We start from the raw sequence: 22,500 nt of genomic DNA, 5'->3' as shown, positions 1-22,500 counted from the left end.
TGCTGAAGGGTCGAGTGGTGGGAACAGAGCTTTTTTTGAGGCCCTTCTTAAGACCTCACCTTGAGAGCAGGTATAAGGATAGTCCCCGAAAGGGGACCAATCTGTTTTATACTCTCTCCATGACCACAAAATGAATCAAAACATGGCTGTCACCCTGGAGCCTTTCAAGGTTGCAGGGGGGCGAAAGAAAAACCAAAAGCAGGCCGAACGTGTCCGGCCCACTGAACCGAGCAAGGACAAGACAGAAACACCAACCATAAAGTCTGTCCATGTACACCAGACTGAGTAAAACCTCCTCAGAACTCCCTCAGTCAAGAAGGGGCTCTAACTGAACCAGCCAAACCAGCTGCCCCCACTTCTAAAGGCCTTAAACCCCTGCAAAAGGGAGGCGTGAAGTGACGAAGGGTGGAAACTGACTCTGAAGAAGAGGCAGAGCACATCCCAAATCGACTAACGCGGTTAAAGGTACCAAAAAAACTGAAGACTTCGACAATGCATACCAACTGGTTAGGGCATTGGAGAAGGAAAGAAACGTCACTCTCAATCCGAATCTGTAGAGATGAGGGCATGATCATTTCCCCCAAAGACAAAGCCACCATGAACTTCCTGCAGGAAACCAAGGTGCTAAAAGACGGGAGGAAAGTGTGTATTTCACCACTGACCTCCCAAGAGAAAAAGACCAAGATGGTGCTACTTGGTTTCCCACTAGGGTCCGATGTGGTGATCACGTCTCTCCCACAAGTGGTGGAGGCTTCCCGCATGACCAACGGGAAGTTTCCAACCAGGCAAGTCCTGGTTATCCTCAAGGGAGCCCCAATCACCACCCTTGATCTGGGTAACTGGGGCTCATACAAGCTCAGGACATATGTGCCAGAGCCCTTGAGGTGCTTCACGTGCCAGAAATTTGGGCATCGCCAGGCCAACTGCAAGGTCAAAGCCAAATGTGGTGTATGCAGCGAGGCACACGAAACAGAAGTGTGTATCAAGGCACACAAAGATGGCCAGAAGGACACAACAGCCAAGTGTCCAAACTGTGCCAAGAAGCATCATGCCTGGAGCCTGGCTTGCTCTGTCAGGAAACAGGCAGTTATTAAAAAGCAGGAGCTAGCCAAAAAGCGTCCTGACTTTGTCCCTGCGCCCCCAGGCACCTACGTCTGGGGTCAAAACAAAAGAGAAAAGACTCCCCGACCTCCTAAGAGGAAGGAGTCGCCCCCACAGCAAAAACTGGATACCTCTAACAGAGAGGAATTCCCCGAGCTTGCTAGTGGCTAGAAAACAAAAAAGAACCAAAGGGAAAAAGGTTCAAAGACCACAGCAATGGTCCCCCCAGTAGAGGATAATCTATTCTTTGACGAGAAAGATATGACTCTCCTGTTGAGTGCTGTAGTTTCTGCAGTAGCAACAGCCTTGGGGAGGACCAGTGAGGAGGCGGAGAAAGCAGTGCAGGTCGCAATGACGGCTATGATCCAAACTGTGGCTGCTCTGAAGGGAAGGAAGCTAGAAGCCTCCAAACCGAAAACGAGCAGCGCTCCCCTCCCTAAATCCTTGGATGGCAGGCTAGCTTCGGGAGAAGCATTACGTGAAACCCCAGCTAGTCTGTCAGGACAGGCTGAAACTGTGCAGCAGAAGCCTCCACTGCAGGCCAAGTCTGTGCAGCCAAAGTCTCGTCCCTTGACCCGAGGTGGCACTTCCAACCTAGGCTCTACACCCCTCAGTAGAGCCTTAAGCTAGAGGCCTGATGACCCTGGTAAAAGAAGCTATCCCGTGCTCCTTAATAGCCAACCCGCTGCACTGTGGAGATGGTGTTGAATCTCTTGCTGTTGAGATTCAGCTACCTGGGGGCCCTATAAAAATATATAATATAGCAAACCACTGTATGAGAGCTTAGATCTGAACCAGGTCTGTGCTACTGCAGCACAAGACCGAGTGATCATAGGGGGAGACCAATGCACACATAGCTATGCTGAATCTCCGCAAAAGGCCGAACGCGGCAGGCATTCACATAGCAGAAGTGCTTGAGACGTTCCCTGAGATCGCTCTTCTCAACACCAAAGAACCAACGCATGTGAAGGGAGGGGTCCTAGACCTCACCTTTGCCACTGCAACAATGGTGGAGAGAATTCGGTGGTGTGTCGATGATACGGTTACTAGTGACCACTACGGCATAGTCACCACACTAATGGATGCAGGTCCAGCCCAAAGACCACATCACATTCCTAAACAGACAAGGCCTACTGGTTTGCCTTCCAGGAAGGCTTGGCTCGATGTCTGAAAGACAATGAACCCAACAACAATAATGAAAATGTGGATGTGCTAGAGGCAAGGCTAATCCAGGCCATAAACCAGGCAGCCTCACAAACCATCCCCAAAACTCGCCCATGGCCTAGAACTCACAAAGACGCTTGGTACTATATTGACGAGATCAAAGAGGTCAACCACAGGGTTAATATGTGCAGAAAAAACTTCCGACGGCAAAGATCTCCCGACAATCTGGCCCTGTTGAGGGAAGCTGTCGTGGATGCCAAGGAAACTGCCAACAGAGTAAGGCAGGAAAAATGGTTAATGGTGCCAAACTTTTGGGCACCAGACCAGCCTTACAGAGTTGTGGAAACGGGTCAGGCAAGCGACAAGCCGCCAAGCCCCGAAATGCACTCATCATGACCCACAATCAGAGGCTAACAGATTTGTGCTTGAGTTCTCAGCCAGAACAAGCACCAACAATCTGCCTCCAATAATGAGAGAAAAACAACAAAGAAAGACGCTCTCATAAGAGACAAGGCACTCGAAGCTGATGAAACGGATCCCTTGTTCTCTCTTAGGGAACTAAGAAAATCATACAAATCCAGTTCTGGGTCAGCATTGGGATCTGATAGGATCTCCCACCCCATCATTTCGCATTTAGGCCTTGCAGAACTTGCATTCTTGCAGGTTATCAACAAATCCTGGCAAACAGCCACGGTGCCCCAGAGCTGGAAACAAGCCACAATAGTTCCCATCCCAAAACCAAAGGAGCCTGGCAAGTACCGTCCCATCTCTCTTCTCTGCTGCCTGGGTAAAACAGCTGAGAAGATGGTACTCAACAGGCTCGGATGGAAAACGGGTCCCCCTCATGAACACCTGCACGGGTTCACAAGAGGTAAGAGCACTGCTCATAGCATTTCCACACTCTTAAAGTACAATCTGCACCTCGCCCGCCGTGGTTGTCTTCCTTGACCTGAAGGTTTTTGAACTGGCTTGCCATTCAAGAGACCCTAATCCACAAAGGAGTCAAAGGCAGACTCTTGGCCTGGATAGCTGACTATTTTAAAAATAGGTCAGCAAATGTCAGATTTCAAGGCCACCTCTCACAGCACATGCCACTTGAAAATGGAACTCCTCAGGGAGGGGTTCTTAGTCCAGCCCTGCTTAATACCCTCATGTCCAACATACTCGACATTCACCTGCCAGAGGGATGCAAGATCATCTCTTATGCAGATGACTTGGCAATCATAGCCTCTGGCAATCACTGCCTAACTAGAGCTCAGCTTTGTCTGAACCTGGTGTCTGAAGAGTGTTGTAGGACGGGTCTAAAAATATCAGCAGCAAAATCCAAGCAATGGCTCTGACAACTAATGTCAGAAACAAAAAACTCACTATACAGGGTTTGGATCTGGAATGGGTGAAGGACTAACTATACCTTGGTGTATGGATAGGACACACTCACTTTCAAAAAGGAGATCCAATACCTGCTTGACAGAACCAAAGAAAGACTGTCAGTCATGGAAGTCATGACAGGGAGACACATAGTAGCAGGACACAAAGTACTAAGATCATTCTGTGTACATGCTGTCTGTCCTATTATTGACTATGCATCTGTCGCCCTCATTGCTTCCCTTCCAGTACAACATTAAAAGAAAAACTGGAAACAATACAAAACGAAGCAGCCAGGATAATTCTAGGTGCACCTAAGTGGACAAAGGTCATCAACTGTAGGAGCTGGAGGTGATGAGAGCAAACGCAGGTATGCGTGTATAAGTTTATTTAGAGAAATAACAGGAGCTACGGACACCTATCTCGAATGGCGGCTGGCGGGTAACTACCTCTGTTGTGACTTCATGTCACCAACCAGAGGTAGCATTCGAGTGTGCTGGTAAACACTCATACACTTCCCCCTTAATTACACAGGCAGTCATTTAAGCTTATGTAATGAACATATACGGCGGTAAGAGTAAACAGAGGCAATATAAAATTGAACAAAATGCTCGTGTTTTACCGTACAAAATATAAGAGTACAAAAGGATTTAATAACAGTCATTTAAGCTTGTGTAATGAACATATACGGTGGTGAGAGTAAACAGAGGCAATATAAAATTGAACAAAATATCCATGTGTTTTACACATACAAAAGAAAGAAAAAGATTCCTGAGTAGTTCCTCATTCCGTGACATTATAAATTATATAATCATTCAAATGTTGCGGGGCACGTCTGACGCGTCTCGGTCTTGCAGCGGTGGAAGGGGGTACTGGATTACTGCTTCTTCCGTCTTGTGATTGGGTCTGGGTTTCACTCATGAGAGGACGGAGGTGCCGTCTGTTTCTTATTGTGGCTCTTCCACTGCCATCAAGCCTTACCAAATACTGTCGGGGTGCTGTCAGCTCTACAATGGTGCCCAACCGGTCCCAACGCCCGCTGCTGGGGTTCTGGATACGGGCGCGTTTTCCTGGTTCAATGGGCGTGGGGACATGGGCTGACACGTGTCTTAATGAGGCATTTTTTCCCAATTGTTGCAAGGCTCGTTCATGGCTCCTCATTAACCGAGACCACTGCTCGCTGACCCTATAATTCGAGCTGTCTACTGGGATGGCATCTCTTAACTGACGCCCAGTCAGCAGCTGGGCTGGAGAAGCATCAGAGTTCTGTAGAGGGGTGTTGAGGTATTGCATGAGGGCTTTAGCGGCGGCATCAGTGTCTAGAGATCCATTCATCATAGTGTTGCCTCGTAATATCCTCTTAATGGATTTGACAGCCACTTCTGCACGTCCGTTGGACTGGGGATAGTGAGCCGACGAAATTCTTAGCCGCACACACCACGCATCGAAAAAACTCCTTGATTCTTGGCTGATAAGATTTGTACCCCCATCACATGACAGCTCCTCTGGAATTCCAAATCGCCTGAACCACCTCCTGAAGACAACTATGAGACATGCACTTGTGGTGTCCCCTGGTAGATGTTCCACTTCCAACCAACCTGTCAATCTATCGGCGTAGGCAATGTAGTTCTGGCCGTTGAGCTGGAACAGGTCTGCTACGACCTGCTGAAATGGGTACTGGGGGGATGGTGTTGGCATGAGCGTTTCTGCTGGGTTGGAAGGGGCACATGTCTCACATACCTGGCACTGGCGCCGCTTCTGTTCCACTTCAGCATCAATGCCAGGCCAGTAGACTGACTGGCGTGCTCTGCGGAGCATAGAGTCTCTACCCTGATGACCTGTGAGGAGATTAGTGAGCACAGTACATCTGAGGGCCATGGGGATAACCAGACGTGGTTGTTTCTAATCATTGGTGTACAAGATAAGATTTCCTTGACATGAAAAGTGACGACGCATCCTGAAATATGGCCGTAGAGCAAGCGGCTCTATGTCCTTCCGGTCAGTCCAGCCCTCGTTGGACACACATTCATGTAGCAACCGGTATTCTTCATCCTTGGCTGCTTCCTCTTCGACCTGTTGGATGTCCACAACACGCCCTCCATCACCTTCAACTGCTTCTGATACAGCTGCTACTATGGTTGCACACACCAGTTCATCATCGGCTTCATCGGACTCCTGTGGGTGGCCCAACAGCATTGGGTACCGAGACAATGCATCTGCTGCACAGTTCGTCTTGCCTTTCAGGTATTTGATACGGGAGTACATGAGCGTCCTCTCTTTAAGGTTCAAAATACGAGGGTTGTTGATGTCCTTTAGTTCCTCATCACCAAAAATTCTGGTGAGAGCTTTGTGGTCGGTGATGAATGTGAGGTTCCTACAGCCCAGTAGAAAGAGGTGCGCCTTCTTGAGGCACCATGCGATATCAAGGGCTTCCCCTTCGAGGGTACTGTAGTTTTTTTCTGCAGCCGTTAGGTGCCTGCTACCACACAACACTAGTTTCCACCCGCCTGTGCAGCACAGCGGTGACTCCTGAGATATACACTGGCAGTACTGTTGCATGACAAGAAATCCAATACCCTGGCAACTGTAGTCAGTGAATGCGGCCGTTGAACGTGAGACGTCATAGTAGCGTAACCCTGCAGCAGCCAGCTGTCCAATGGTATCCTTTGCCGATGAAAATATGGCTTGCAGCTGTTCGTCCCAGTACACCGACTTCGCTACTGGCTTCTTTAGGAGCTCTCTCAAGGGCTCCATGATGGGGGCCACTGCCAGGAATGGTGCCACTTGGTTGACTAAACCAAACCATGCACGGACATCGGTTAAAGTGGGCCGGATAGGCATTGTGAACTCCATAATGCTCCTGACGAGGTCCTTGTTGGGTTGGTATTCTTCCCAATCAAGAACGTACCCAGCGAATGTAACGCTTCTTTTGCAGAAGTGAAATTTGTCTGGTCTCAGGGTTACACCATTCTCCATGCACTTTAGCAGGAAGTCATATGTGTGCCAGAATGCCTTAGCAATACTCCCGTCGTACAACAGCATATCATCAACACACTTCATCTTTCTGGGCACAGTGCTGATTATGTCACCGAGGCGTTTAGTAAATGCATCCTGTGCAGCACAGTGTCCCATAGGAGATCTACAGTATCTGAATCGACCCCATGGGGTGATGAATGTTGTTAATTTGCGGCTCTCCTTGTCAAGTGGTATTTGATGGTACCCAGAGTATGCGTCAGCTACAGTCTTGAAGGTATGCTTTGGCACACTAGTGATGAGGTCAAAGGGGGGCCTTGTGTGGTGTGTTTCTCTCATGCTCGCCCGATTGAGCCGCTGGAAATCGACTGTCCTACGGGGTCTTCCGTCCTTCTTGGGTACAACCACCATTCGTGAACACCATTCAGTTGGTTCACCAGCAGGTACTGCTTCAATGATTCCCTTTTTGATATCATCTAACTGTTGTCGCACTTCATCGTAGAAGTGGTGTGGCACTGTAGCTGGGACATGGACTGCATGTGGGCGTGCATCTGAACGCAGGTGGATGTGATGTGGCGGACCTTGCATTTCTGGGAGGGGTGCACGTCCCACAGCAAATACCGTGCGCCCAAAGTGTTCTAGGAACCATTTCTCTAGACGGTCCACATTCTCTTCTACCAGCTCGTAAGGTGGCTCCTCTGGACGTGTTGGGACCTGTGGGATGTCTATGGGTGCTACCGAACAGATGGATACTGAGTGGCATGGGAACTCAGGCGGTACTAGACATAACGACTTACATGCTCCGAGAGACAGGTAGAGACGCTCGACCCCGTTTGCAAAGAAAATGCGTTCATTCGTAGTAACAGGACCCACAAGCTGGCAGATCAAGCTTCCAAGGAGACGCACGCCACCCCCAGCAACATGATTGACTGCTACAGGTGCTGGTTGTAGTTGGTGCTGCAGGATGCCAAGATTGTTCAATAATGTGCGCCCTGCCATGGACACCTGGGCGCCAGTGTCTGCCACAGCCATGGTCGAGCACCTGGCGCGAAGGTTACCACAGACAACTATAACAGACAAGGATGCCAATGTGTCCACACTCCCTACTGTAACAGCACTGCTTTTTGGGGTGAGGGTTCGGCACTGGCGCCAGAAGTGCCCCTTAAGTCCACACGAGCGGCAAACAACCCCAAAGGCACGACATTGGCGGTCTCCTCGACAGTCACTGTCCCCGCATCCCCTGCAGCGTTTACGACCACGTCTAGCTCCAGTGTAACGTGAAGATTGCTGGTCGTTAGGTCGACATGATGCACCTGACGCTGCTACTTCAATATGTGTGGGGTCCGGGGAGGGGGATGGTGACTTCATGACCGGGACCTGCGTAGCCAACACACTTGCCACATTACCTACGGCACTGCGACCTGCTGCTTTTTCAGCAGACTCTATTACCTCACACGTACGAATTATGTCATTCACTGATTCAAGGCGGGGGATGCACCTTAGCACTTCTGCCTTCATGCTACGGTCGCTTAGACCCATTGCCACTTTTTTACCAAACATGTACTCATCTAAGGAGCATCAACACTTAGGGCACTGGAATTTACACTCACCTGCCATGGCTCCACATTTCGATACGTATGCACATATGGTGTCACTAGGAGCTTGCGAGTATGTGAAAAAATCGGACCATGCACCGACCACACACCGAGGCCCGATCACTACACTTCTTACTGTGTCGACTGCTGCTGTGGTTGATAGTAGCCGGAATTCCTGCCTGTTCACACGAGCGTCAATACGCTGTTGTACCTCGCCGCTGCACAGGAGTCTTACGTAGGAGGCGGCCAATGGCGGCATCCATCCGCAAATGTTGCCGTAGTCCTCCACACTAACGGCCCACGATTCAAAGGCTGACGGCGACATGCCAACAGTTGCTCCTCCTGGCCCTGACGGTGGGAGCGGTGGCCGTTGATTCTGAGCTACTGGCCAAGCCGTCCTTGCTGGGGTCGGAGTGAAGTCAGGACTGGGTGAGAACTGCCCAGGGAATGCTATAGGAGGCACCAGTGATCTGGCCGGTGACTGCACATGGTCAGCTCTCCCATCTTTTGTTTCACTGGTTGCTTGCACAAATACCACGCCCTGTTGCTAACGGGCACCTCCGAAATATCCTCGGTACTCATCCTACTCACTGCGCCATGTAGGAGCTGGAGGTGATGAGAGCAAACGCAGGTATGCGGGTATAAGTTTATTTAAAGAAATAACAGGAGCTACGGACACCTATCTCGAATGGCGGCTGGCGGGTAACTACCTCTGGTGCGACTTCATGTCACCAACCAGAAGTAGCATTCGAGTGTGCTGGTAAACACTCATACATCAACCTCCTCATGGAAGCTGATTTACCGTCCATGGACACCAGAATTCATCTAATGGCAGCACAGTTCCTTTCCAAGGTCCTGCAGGCACCCAGAAACTCCTATCTAAGACAAAGAGTTCTCAGACGCCTACAACAAGATTACCAGTTGTTTGAATCATTGCTTGCCAAGGGTATGGACTCCCCTCACCCTGATTACAAAGAACCCCCGCCGTGGGCAAACGAAATGATCGAACTCTCAATTCTAAATCTCACAATGAGAAAAGATCAATATTCCATGCCTAGCATACAGGCACAAACACAAAGGGTCATTGATCAAATAACTCCGCCGTGTAGTATAAGATACTACACGGACGGATCCGTGGATCCAATAAACCATACTGCAGGCGCCGGCTTATCAACAAAGGATACCACAGCGTCCATTAGGGTCACTGACAATGCCTCAACGCTTCAGGCTGAAACGGTTGCGATCATGGAAGCACTGACACACGCGTCCCTGAGGGGAGGACACGTTGTCATTCACAAAGATTCAAGAGCAACTATTGACAGCTTACAGTATAGCATGCCCCCAGATAACATCTACCTCTAGACAACACTACTAAACATAGCCCAAAGAATCCTTAGTCAGGGTGGAAGAATCATCATAAACTGGGTCCCAAGCCACATAGGCATACAAGGGAACGAGCTTGCTGATAAACTAGCCGAAAAGGGCAGGGGTATGCCCCCATCCTCCATGATCGTTATAGCACATAGAGAAAACATCACAAAATCGCTCGCTGCCAAGTGGTACTCAGATACTTCAGGCTATGAACCACTGGCCCTTCCTCCAAACACAAAAAGAGGTACCGAAGTCATACTATTCAGACTAAGACTAGGTTACCAATGCGCTTGGCAAATTATTGACAAAGAGACTGCGAGGTTATGCAAACAGTGCGGCGAGCCTAACGCCACCCTGTTATATTACTTGCAGAATTGTGTACACACACAATTTCTGAGGCAGGGACCACCCACCACAGCCGCCGGGCTGGTAAAAAGGGTCTGCAACATGCTTACCCCGTGGGAGCTGGATCGCTTGCTTGCAATCCAGCCACCGCGATAAGCATGCAGTTCAAAGAAAACATCTGAGTTAACTAGAAATAGTTAATACAGGCCGGGCCACTCCAGAGAAAAGGCCCGGGCGAAGCATGACTCCGCAAATCTAACTGAACTGAACTCTTATGTATGTATTTCTGATGAAGACATAATCGAAACCGGTCAAATACATCTCTTGTATTGTGAAGATAGCCAGTCTCATTCATACTTTTTCTACATTTGTCAACACGGATACGTTTCATCCTTCTCACGGTATGAGTGGCGAGTGGTCTGCCCCTCCCCGGGATTTCTTCACAAGACGCAAGATCCAGTGTCAAGAATCGACGTTGTTTCCTGATGGACTGCTTGGCTGAGCAAGTATTGCCACCTTCAGCTCCGAGCCAGTTAAAATCCGGCGAGCATTTAGAAATAGTTAACACAGGCCGGGCCACTACAAAGAAAAGGCCCGGCCGAAGCATGTCTTCGCAAATCTAACTGAACTGAACTGAACTCTTATGTATGTATTTCTGATGAAGACGTAATAGAAAACGGTCAAATACATCTCTTGTATTGTGAAGATGTCCAGTCTCATTCATACCTTTTCTACTATTTTAGTGTCTCTAAACAACCAGTGATTACACTGGTTATATGGTCTTACATGGAAATAAAAACTTTAATTAACCATGATCGAAGAATTTAATGAGATATTGTCAAAGAAACTTGCAATAGTATCAAACACTAACTGATGTATACAAGTACCTTACAGTCATTTTCAGAAATTGCTTTATTACATTTGTTCCCTTCGTACTTGATCTGAAGGAAGTCTGTACCAAGCTCCGTGAAAGGTAGTGAAATGGATGAAGAGGAAACAGCAAATGGAGTACGAAGGCTGTTCAGGACTGACAAAGCCGGTTTTTCATCCTTTCAGCATGGGTCACACTTTAGGATATGGGCAGAAAGGGGTAAAGAAGAAAAGACCGTGTAAAATTAGTTGAGACAGGCAAAAGTCCTGTACAAGGCAGGGGTGATCCCCACATTGGGCCTCAGTCTCCCCCCATGACGATAAAGAGCATATTCCAGTTTCAGTAAAGTATTGGGAAAGTGAAAAAATATATAAAGGAATGGTGTTCTAGAACTGTAAGGGGAATAATACTGCATGTCAGATCTAGCAGTAATATGCAACTCAACTGGGATACATGGTCTTTATTGTGTCACAGCTTTCCATTCAGTTGTAGGCAGTATAATAATTTTTAAAAATGTGTAATATGGATATCTTAAGAGGAGTCCATTCAAGTCACACATCAAGAACAAAGTATGTAGGCAAGAAAAGGCTTGGATGGTTACTCATGTTTGGACAACACTGGGCTAGACAGTGGTGAAGTAGATGGAGTGGAGAACACTGGGAGAGAGGAAGGGGTGCATTCTGAAGGTTGAGAAATGACCTGGGTGGGTAGTTCTGAATGGACAACAGTTGTCAGTAGGCATCAAGGAGGGGTCATTAGTATCAGTGGTCGGAGCCGTGGGCAGAGGAGAGGCGGGGGTTGGAAAACCAATATCAAATTTAGATAAGCTAGTTGATGAAGAGGCCAGCCTTAATACCCATGATAAGGGTAAAACATCATTATTGCCCATGATGGTTAATGGTTAAAAAGCAAAATAATTGTGCTAGACATCTAAGGTCATATAGCACTGTGGGAAAGTATATTAAAGGAGGGGTGAAAGGTGATAGTTGCTGTGTCAACTATCTAGAGTAATCTTGAAAGGTTAAAGATGGGTATAGTTGTTGTTGTTGTTTGAATTGGCTATAGTGGGTCTAGGTAAGGGAATTACATAAGGGTTTCACGTGTGTATCCAGGATGGAATGGAAATGATACGAGGGGATGGAGGGAGGGAGAATGTACGTGTAGTTGGAGTTGAGGGGGGTGGTTTGTGTTGGAAGGGAAAAGGAGGAAGTGGTGTATGGGGATATGAGTGGGAAGAGGATGGGTGTCAGGATGATGGATATTGGCAGTAGTTGGAGCTGAGGGGGATGGGTTGTGTTGGGAAGGTGTAGGGGGAATATGAGGAGGAGGAGGCTGGATATCAGGAGGATGGACATCAGTAGTAGGCGGAATTGAGGGGGTTAGGTTGTGTTGAGAGGGAGTAGGAGGAAGGGGTGTAGGTGGAATATGAGGAGGAGATGGATATCTGCAGTCACTTCGAGTGTGGAGGAAGCATGTGTTGTGGAATTTTGTGTCTCAAGCATATAGCTTTGAATATCTTCCATAGTTTCTGCAGGGGAGTTGGAGAATTTTGCGAGACAAAGGTTTTCTTATGAGGGGGGGGGGACTGGTGTCTGAGGAATAAATGCAAAGGTAGGTGGAGGTGAGTGTGCAGTAGGGGAAGGGATGGAAACGAAAGAACTGGAGGGAGAAAAGACCATGCAAAATTGCTTGAGGCGAGGGCTGAGGCCAAAAGTAGGGGTAGGGCCTAAGTCTCCATCTCCTAAGCCCCCCCCCCCCAACAACAACAATGAGCAAAGGAATGGGGTGGAAATCACTGTATAGTAATAAAACAACAATCATCTCTGATATTTATTCCACAATCACATTTTCCCAAACAGTAACTAAAAAATAATATTAATTTTCCTCTCCGTTGTTTTACATTACATAATAAATTAATTCTACACCATATATAAAATAAATGTAGGTTATGATTATAAAATTAAGCAAGACTTTCAAAAGCCAACCCAAATTTAACAGAATATTGGAACAGTAAAACTGGAATGTATAAAATATTAGAACTTTCAACATTTGTGCAGTATAAAGTTGACAATTTTACAATCCTTTACTGATGACTACAATAAATTCCATTTTTATATAGGTATTGTCTGGAGTTCTACAGTTTCTATTAAGCTTTCTTCACATCTGTCACCTGTAAGATAGCATTTGAAAGCCAGTGAAATTTACAATTGACATTCTGGCTTGTTCTTCCACAAACCATATAGTAGGTCACATAAAATGAAATTCACTTCATTCACTGAAAGCTGCACTATCCTGTGAAAAATATCTCTTAAACAATATATCATTTTCATTCCTCTAAAATAATCATGCTTAAATAAATATGCAGGATTATGGCAGAAATCAGTTATAATCAATCAGAGATAAAAAAAGAAGTCGGAGAAGTTTGCTTTTTGATTCCTTGACAGGAAAAGGTGGTTATCATTAAAGGCATAGTTAGTAATCTTCTGAGAGGGAACAAGAAATGCATAGCACTAAAATAAATTAACTAAAATGCTAGAAATAAATGCCAGTAAGTACAATTTCTTCATCAGGAAAAAATATTAAATAAATAAAAAATAAAAGTAAAAAATGCAATACACCATTACACCTAGTGATATTGGCATGGAAAATCCCCTTTGTGAATCCTATCCAATAGGTATTTCCAAGCATGTTAGGTCACATTTTATATCTATGTTTGGTGCAAATTCTACACAACAGAATTTCTGAAATTTGATTGCCAAAGTATGCTTCTCAGCCAAAGAAAACATGTAGTCAGCCAGACCGCGGATGGGGCACTAACCCTTGTCGATTTTTGGATAAGAGTCAGCCTACACCAAACCAGGGCTCAGATTCTCAGCTCTTCTTGTTCATACTTCAGAAACTCTACTGGATGTGTGCAATCACAAGACTGAAAACTAGTTAATTACACAAAGGGCTGTATTACTGGTCCATGATAAACATTATGCTTCAATTCTTTCAGCTGGCTAGATGTGAAGCATTTTGGTAAGCCTTGGTTAAGATCTTCCCAATTCAACCAGTGCTTACTTAAAGCTGCTAATATTTTAATTGCTTTAACACATATGTCAGGTTTAGATTTTATTAGAATTTATAAATGAACCATATTCATGTTGACAAGTGTTGAAAGGTATGAATGAAAATGAATATCTTCACAATACAAGAGACGTACCAGTTTCGAATATATCTTTGTCAGAAATACATGTATTTCTGATGAAGATACTGGTCAAATACATCTTTTGTATAGTGAAAATATTCATTCTCATTCATACCTTTCAACATTAAAATTTATGAAGGTTGAAATTTGTATAATTCAAAAGAAATAATTATTTTCCAGAATTCTTTTGCTCATACATAAAGATCTTTATGGAAAAGCTGTCACTATATTTTCTATCTATTAGAACTGAAAAATGGACATATGTATTTATGTACATGTATATATGTACTTCAATTCTAATTTTTGCTTTTTAAATGTCACTGACACAGCCTTAACAGAGCATTATATACCAAGCTAACAACAATATGTTTTTAACATATTAATTTTGACACCCTGTTATACAACAATAGTAACATTAGTGCTCAACTATGCTCACATAAGTCAACTTGCCATAGATATGTTCAGAAGATCAACTTGCTACAGTAAACACAGTTGAAAGAATTTACTTCTATATAGCACAAATGAATAAATATATACAAGTCTTCCTTACTTTTTTATATTATGGCAAAAAAAAAAAAAAAAAATCCATCAACAATGTCTACCTTTTTCTTTTTATACAACAAAATAAAATATGAGAGCATGATTACAAAATCATGGTGAACAAATTCTGCCTTTTCTTAATGTCCATTAACTGATACCCTTCCACTTCTTTTAATCTCCAAATGGAAATTCCAGTCCAAAAAGTAAGGTTGACTATTGAAGAATATCTTATTTATTTATAAATGATGTGGAATACTTGTAAAACATCTAATGACAAAATTATACAGGAGAGACTTTTTCCTCATTCTGTTAATGAAACTAATTCAGTTTACATAAGAACTGACTCTTGCATTCTGAGGACAACCACTTTGTACAAATGATAATGTCTTTTTTATCCCTAGCTGCCCTTTTCTCATTAAACATCTTTCTTTTATTGACTAAGTCATTGTAGTTATATAATTAAATTCAACTTCAGGACAAATTTCATAATACTCGACTACTATCACTCTATTGCACGGAAAGTACAATTAGTAATCAATGTTCTTGTAAAATGGCTAGTATATAAATAATCTGCATTGAGGAAGTGAGCAATACAGCTGTTGAAACTTGAAAAATCTATGCAAACATTCCATGAATGCTTTCCAGCAGAATCAGTCTAAAATTTTCTAAATGAATTGAATGTATATGAATAAGTAATATTTTGCCTTAGCAAAATAAATCAATTTTGTGAACATACCTTTTGATCTCACAAGCATGTTTATTAACCTTGGGATATCAAGGGCCTAAAAAATAAATTTATATTCACTCAGTTTTATTCTTATAAAATAGAACACTTGTACCAAATCTCACTAATTCTAATAAAAATAAAATAAACCAGAAAAATAACATCTTTTAAGGTAACATATTGCAGGAAAGTATTAAGTACCAAATATTCACAATACCAGTGAAGCAGGATATTTCTGAGATCACGTTATCCTTCCCCCTTTCAACAGCTGATACATACATGTGTACATGTGGACGGGACACAGTATCTGAGGGCCACCATATTATCAAGTTCTGTGTTAACGAATGTTTTGTTTTATATTTATTGTGAATTATTTAATTGTGATTATTGTTTATTTTATATTATTACTAAAAAAATAAGCAAAAATAAGCAAAATCTCTGGGTGAATATCATTCTCACAGGACATGGCACAGGGATACGTTCATTTAATAAATTCTACCACAATATAATTTACAACCTTACCAAGGTCGGCAGTGAGGATCTGTTACTATTCAGTAAAAAAGGAGGCCCACTAGTGATATGCATTGTTTATTGACTTCAACCAACCAGCTTCCCATCACTCTGTAAACTGATGTTAATATCTGATAAAATCTTGAATTATCTTGAATTAACATAGAACATATATAAACATTAGTATAAGACCACTCACTGGTATTCAGTTAAAAGAATGGAATGATAAGCAGCATTGGTCATTAAGAAGAAACTGCAAAATTTCATCCACCACATTTTGTAGCTAATTGTCACAAATTAGCTAAATAAAGATTGCAAAAATTCCCATTTTCTTCACATACATTTATCACATCCCACAACCTATAGCAGTGAGGTATCAACATTCAAAGACTGTTGCATTGTTTTTGTTATTTTTTCCTGGACAGATTTTGAAATAATTTATTCACAAAGAGATTAACACAGAGTAATGGTAGCATCCGATGCTTTACTCCTCAAATGCCAGTAAAGCTTGAACTGCTACATTAAATCATGAAATCCAATGTTGTTTAGGTATGAATCCCTGTACAAACAGAAATATTTGACACCTTCACTTGGTAATATGACATAATCCTACTATCAATGTTGCATTGATCAAATCATCAAAAACAGAGATAAAAGTGTCGTCATTTACCGAGTAGTTCAAAAAAAAAAATAATGTTACTTCAAACTTATAAACATATCCAAGAAATCCAGATGAACAAGAATATACAGAGTGTAATCCCATCCTGTCACGCCCTACACCTTTCCCTCTTTTGGTCTATGCTGAAACAAGACCTCCACAATGCTAGGATCAGCTAAAGTAGAGATGTCTCCAAAGTCTCGGTCTCCCACGGCAATTTTCCTAAGAACACGACGCATGATCTTCCCTGATCGCGTTTTGGGCAGTCCAGGGGCTAGCTGGATGAAATCTGGTGTGGCAAAAGGACCAATTCGGCCACGGACTGTAAAAATGGGGAAGACCAAACAGAAATTACTTTAATTTTATAAATATTCTAAAAATTTGAAGGTAGACATTCCAAAACATATTCTGCTTATTGTGATTATTAGTAGCTCAATCCTAATTCTTGTGTAAAATATACCAATATTTACCTGCAGATATTGTATCAGAATAACTTGTTTTGCAATACATTTGAAACACTTTCAGAATCACTAATAAGTATATGCAACTATTTTTTTGTACATCTTACCTTTGTTTTTGAGTTCTGCTGTAAGCTTATCAGAGAATTCGCAACCCTCAGCCAGAGTTACAAAGCAGTAAAGACACTCTCCTTTTACAGTATGTGGTCTTGCCACCACAGCTGATTCAGCCACACTTGAGTGTTCTACCATGGCACTTTCAACCTACAGAAATAAAGTAAAAAGAAATTAAATACATAAAGTGAGAAAAAAAGTAGTGTTAAATAAGAAGAGATAAAAAATAAACAACTAGCTTGAGATAATGAAGATGGCATGTAAAATATTCACTGGGTGAAAGGCATTCTTTTTCAGCTCCGAGACTTTATACCCAAAGGCTTTTACCCACTCAATGCAACTGAGCATAGTCAGCCACTTGAGTGAAAAATCATAACCAGAAACATGTTTTCCACTGTCTATTATTTTAATTGCATCACACATGATCTTTCAGTAAATGAGGCTGAAAAGGGACTAAGCCTACTTTACATTGGTCAACTGTATATGAAATGGATACTTGTCATCCAGAAAATGGGCCAAGTGTGTCATAACAAGCATAGATACCATTTGAGATAAACACCTTTTCTGTACATTTCATTATCATCAATTACAAAATAATACCAGTAATATTGCTTACATTCTCTCTGCCTGGAAGAAAGGCTTATATATTCCAAGTTTCATTTGTATGACAGTTAGCCCATTAACGCTGGTATATTTTGAAGCCGAAAATAAAAGATTCCAGGCGGCCCGCTGCTGCATCGGAGCGCAAGCCCCGATACAGCATGACACTGGCGGGACGCCCAGCAATGTTTATTTTTTCGGGTGTCTCATATGTGGAACACCCGTCGTTAGTGGGCTTTGTAGTCAACAACATTGCTATTCATTTGAATTCACTATGAATTATTAAAACTGTATTGTATTCCTGTATTTGTAATATCATCAATGAAAATACTCTGAATATCTTTGTTTGCTGGGCTGAATTCAACCACAACTCAAACCCACAACATATCTTGTACATTTAGTGCTTTGGATGCTACTTCTTTTTTGCTGGTTGCTGAATATGGGACACTAGGTAATTCTTGTATATTTTTTCCTTATACACCAGCAAGCAGTTAAGAGTAGAAATCACTTGATGCATCACAAACCTGTGCAGTAGACAGAAGATGACCAGATACATTCAACATATCATCAATACGGCCAGTGACCCAGATATAGCCATCCTTGTCTCGTCTGGCACCTAATGGGGGAGGGAGAGGGATGAAAATATAATCTATTTACATAGAATATAAGCATTTACACCCTCATCCATAAGGGTAAGCATTGAAATTTTAAAATAATGGCTAATTACACCTAAACAATAATCACCTTATCCACTGAAAATATTTCACAATTTTATAACTCCACATACCATCTCCAGTACAATAGAAGCCAGGGAACTTTTTGAAGTAGGTAGTTTCAAAACGCTCGTGATTTCCATAGACTGTGCGCATGATGCCTGGCCAGGGTCTTCGGAACACAAGGTAGCCTTCTCCCTCACCCTTGATTTCAGCACCTTCTTCATCCAAGAGCGCAACATCAACACCAAAGAATGGGAAACACTGTACAGAAAAAAATTGATAAATAGTAACTATAATAACAAGAATAACAATAACAATAATAATAATTTAAAAAATATTATTAGTATTACTATTATTACCATCATTATCATTCATAATGCTATCAATAAAAGCCTTAACTATAAAACTAATTAAAAAAATAACAAAAAACATACAACGACAATAATGATCTACATCATGAATCATTATCATTAGTTTTGTGTAAATACACATAATACTATCAGTGGCCATGTGTTATAGAAAAATCTATCTAATCTATCTATCTATTTATCTATCTATATATATATATATACATACATATACATATATATACTGTGCAGATGTCAAGCAGATTCAACCTACATTTAATGATGGGCGAAGTAACATTGATAAAAAATTGTAATATGGAATATGTTAACAGTTTACTTACATATCAAGGATAGTCCTTACAAGGTCAAAAATACTCAAAACTTGCTTACCGCAGAACCAGGCTTACAGGGTGTAGCTCCAGGGAGAGGTGTAATGACATGACCACCTGTCTCAGTCTGCCAGAAGGTGTCCACAATTGACACATTACTGTCTCCTACTACCTTATAGTACCACAGCCAGGCTTCTGGGTTGATGGGTTCTCCGACACTCCCCAAGACAGAAAGGCTTGACAAGTCATACCTATAATGGACAGCAAAAAATAGATATGCATGAGATGGAATAAATGAAAGCAGGAAAATAGTGAATAGCAGAAAAACAAATCTACATAATGCCCTATCTTCTTCCAAATAATTTTCTTCCAGAAAAAAATGTAGGGTTCATACCTCAATATGTCATGGGGTTCACACTAAATATTCTAATTTACAGAAAAAAAATATATATAATGATTATTAGTCATATATGAATACTTTTTCAGCTATACTGAAAATCTCAACCACATAAAAAGATGAAAGACAAATATTTCATCTTACTTTTTCAATAAGTAAATCCAAATAAATTAAGGTTGAAATATAACAACAGCTGATATATTTCCTCTCTCACATTATTTTCTTCAACAACTTGTATCTTCATTGTTATTGTTTTTCCCAATCTTAGCCCATTTCTTTTTTTCTCAAGCAAACATTAACCCCTACAATCCAGATGATGTTATGAGCTCATTATGGAAAAGTATGGATTGAGGGCTGGGTGACGTGAACATGCCATCGTCAGCTAAAATGGCTACAGGCCGGGTGATTCCAAATTGCTGTCATAAGCGTAGGCCAGGGTGACGGAAAGGACTCACCATAAGTGTACAAACCTCTTGAAATGTGATTTGACTCATTTGGCACTTAGAAGGGGGCTTTATCACTACTCCCATCGATAAACGTGTGGATTGTAACATGCATAAGCCATGTCTGGAAGAGCACCGGCTCCAGGTAGGATGGCATTTCTATGCTGTGCACCATATTCATGGCCATTGTGACCGGTGGCACAGGTTGTATTGCGCAAAATTGAAAATTACGAAAAAATAAAATACATGACACAAATAACCAAATGTTCCATGTTTATTTCTTCTATCAGAGTTATTTACTACATAGAGAGAAGATAAAGAATCAGCTCAATAGAATACGTCATTTCCTTATAGATAAAGCAAATCAAAAGATAAATATGGATATTGGAAAATGGCAAAAAAAAAAAAAAGTTAACACAAAATAACTTTGCAAAGAGGAGACACAGAGTCTTGTCACCACTCATGGGTATTCACACACGCCCAGCCTACATGCCACACACCGACAATGTTGGCTACTTATGTAACTCAATACCCATATTTTCAGCACCATGATGCAACCGGATCCAACAGGTTTACTTACTTCTTAACAGGATCATCTCCAAATTTCATAAGCGTTCTGATAGCTGTTGGAGCTGTATAAAATTTGCTAACTTTGTACTTCTCAATTATCTCCCAAAATCGCCCTGTGTGTGGGTAAGTTGGTACTCCTTCAAACTGTGAAGAAAGGATACATATCAATTTCATCTATATCTGAATGTGAAAAAAAATCAAAACCAGGATTACCCACAAAATATGAACTAGATGTAGCTAGTAAAAACTTTTAAAAAAATATATAGATGTAATAATTCCTTACATAAACAGAGCTTAAAAAAGACAATAGCATCTCTCCAACACTTACCAATACTGAAGTTGCATTGTTCAGCAGGGGACCATATGTTACATATGAGTGCCCTGTAATCCAGCCAATGTCAGCAGTACAGAAGTAAACGTCGTTTGGTTGATAGTCAAAACTGTATTTGAAGGTGGTTGCACTGTACAGCATATAGCCTCCAATAGTATGTAAGACACCCTTTGGCTTTCCTGTACTGCCACTGTTCAAAGAAATTTAAAATTCATAAGAACTCTGCTTACAAATATCAATTTGAATTTATTTTGCACAAATAAGCTGCATAAAGTTCTAAAACTACAGCCTTATACTTTATCCCTAAAAGGAACAAGAATGAAAATAAGTGGATAAACAAAAAACAAGATTAGCACATCAAAATAAAATGGCAAGTCCATTTTTATTTTAAGTTCAAAAACAACCAAACCAATAAGATAACAATCATAGAATACCTAAATAAAGCACAAATGAGAAATAACAAACATCCCCAAAAAGTGTTAATGAAAATTATGCAAATCTATAGACACATCAGTTCTTATACTGTATCATGATTTACTTCTCTGTGCACTCCTCCCAAAGGAACCACCTCTTTACAGACAACAACACTATCAATAACCAGTAAATCTACGTTACCTGGTGTACAGCATGAAGAGGGGGTCTTCAGTATCCATCCACAGAGGAGGGCATTCTGTACTCATGTAGGCCAGGGCATCATGCCACCACACATCCACCTCTGGATTCCACGTCACCTAAAATCAGAGGCTCTTATAAGTCATCACAAGAACAAATAAATTATCTAATCTACTCAACTACTACATGTGTTATTCATTACTGCTACTGACTGAAAATGTTATTACCTAGATTTGATTATTTACCTGGGTACATCAAACAAGCTCTTCACAAATATATATTTATGACTTGATCAAAAAGTTCTGAAGCAAATTATCAATTTGTTCATTCTGAATAAAATAAGGATAAATATATACATTCCTTTATGAAATAAAGGAAACCATCCCAAAATAAAAAAGTGCAGACATACACAACAAATGCATGTATAGTATCTACAAGAAATGTAAGCTCAGAATCCAAGTGTTGTACCTTAATGTAATAAAAGTGTGCATAATAATCATAAACAATCTAATATAAATACCCTGCAAAGACACCAGTTAGAGTTCCCTTATGTACAAAAAAAGGAGTTACAGGAGGCAAAGTGAATTTACTTTAATACTGTGTGGAATTTTGGCTTATTACTGTTTGACCTTAAACCACATAAAAACAATTATCCTTATGGATATGCAGTGCAGCACTGAAGGTAATGTGCAAGAAGTTCAACAAAGGAAGGCTACAAATAGTACACAAACACACACATGTACATATACTCAGACAAACAAAAACAAATTAATCTTACCCACACAAAAACACAATCACAATCTCACACAAACACACACACACACTCACACACATACAAGGACAACAAGCCAAGAAACCAATGCACATTTGATCTACTGGTAAGGAATATACCACTACCTTATAGTTGCCCTGCCGATTCCGAGGCCAATGCAGGGACATTGATTGATATCGATGGTGTATCGGAGACGGAGCAGCAGGAGAAGGGAGCATTAAGGAATATGGAGAGGAGACATGACTGACTGTAGCAGTACAAAAAAATTACAAACCACACAAGTCATACCACACAGCTGGCTTGCAATGCTAAATCAGAATTCCTACATCAGTGAGAGAGTGAGAAGTGGTGGTTGAGGGGATATATGGTATATGTGATCTATTCTTGACAACCACCACTGCACA

The 22,500-nt window shown here is 42.0% G+C and overlaps 2 protein-coding genes across 2 annotated transcripts in view; both read right to left on the bottom strand.

Annotated features, from left to right (window-relative positions):
* Positions 1-5,532: 5,532 nt before the first annotated feature.
* Positions 5,533-8,773, bottom strand: LOC138864031 (uncharacterized). Its single transcript, XM_070129888.1, has one exon. It carries the CDS (start codon positions 8,161-8,163, stop codon positions 5,533-5,535), a length of 2,631 nt encoding a protein of 876 aa, XP_069985989.1. The 5' UTR covers positions 8,164-8,773.
* A 3,829-nt stretch (positions 8,774-12,602) lies between these two features.
* AcCoAS (acetyl coenzyme A synthase) overlaps positions 12,603-22,500 on the bottom strand; it is a gene marked incomplete at its 5' end in the record, with an annotated part of 21,567 nt that continues 11,669 nt past the window's right edge. Inside the window, 9 exon segments of the mRNA XM_070129887.1 lie at positions 12,603-16,729; positions 16,976-17,129; positions 18,104-18,195; positions 18,367-18,556; positions 19,033-19,222; positions 20,392-20,525; positions 20,710-20,902; positions 21,328-21,443; positions 22,222-22,233. Coding sequence (XP_069985988.1) covers positions 16,524-16,729; positions 16,976-17,129; positions 18,104-18,195; positions 18,367-18,556; positions 19,033-19,222; positions 20,392-20,525; positions 20,710-20,902; positions 21,328-21,443; positions 22,222-22,233 — 1,287 coding nt within the window.

Source organism: Penaeus vannamei, chromosome 14 (genome assembly GCF_042767895.1).
Source record: "Penaeus vannamei isolate JL-2024 chromosome 14, ASM4276789v1, whole genome shotgun sequence".
Taxonomy (NCBI): Eukaryota; Metazoa; Arthropoda; class Malacostraca; order Decapoda; family Penaeidae; genus Penaeus; species Penaeus vannamei.
The sequence above is the reverse complement of the archived record's forward strand: the minus strand, read 5'-3'. Positions and strand labels throughout refer to the sequence as shown.

Bases quoted from the DNA above. Each gene is read 5' to 3' on its own strand.
- LOC138864031 (XM_070129888.1), bottom strand. From the start codon at position 8,163: ATGTTTGGTAAAAAAGTGGCAATGGGTCTAAGCGACCGTAGCATGAAG.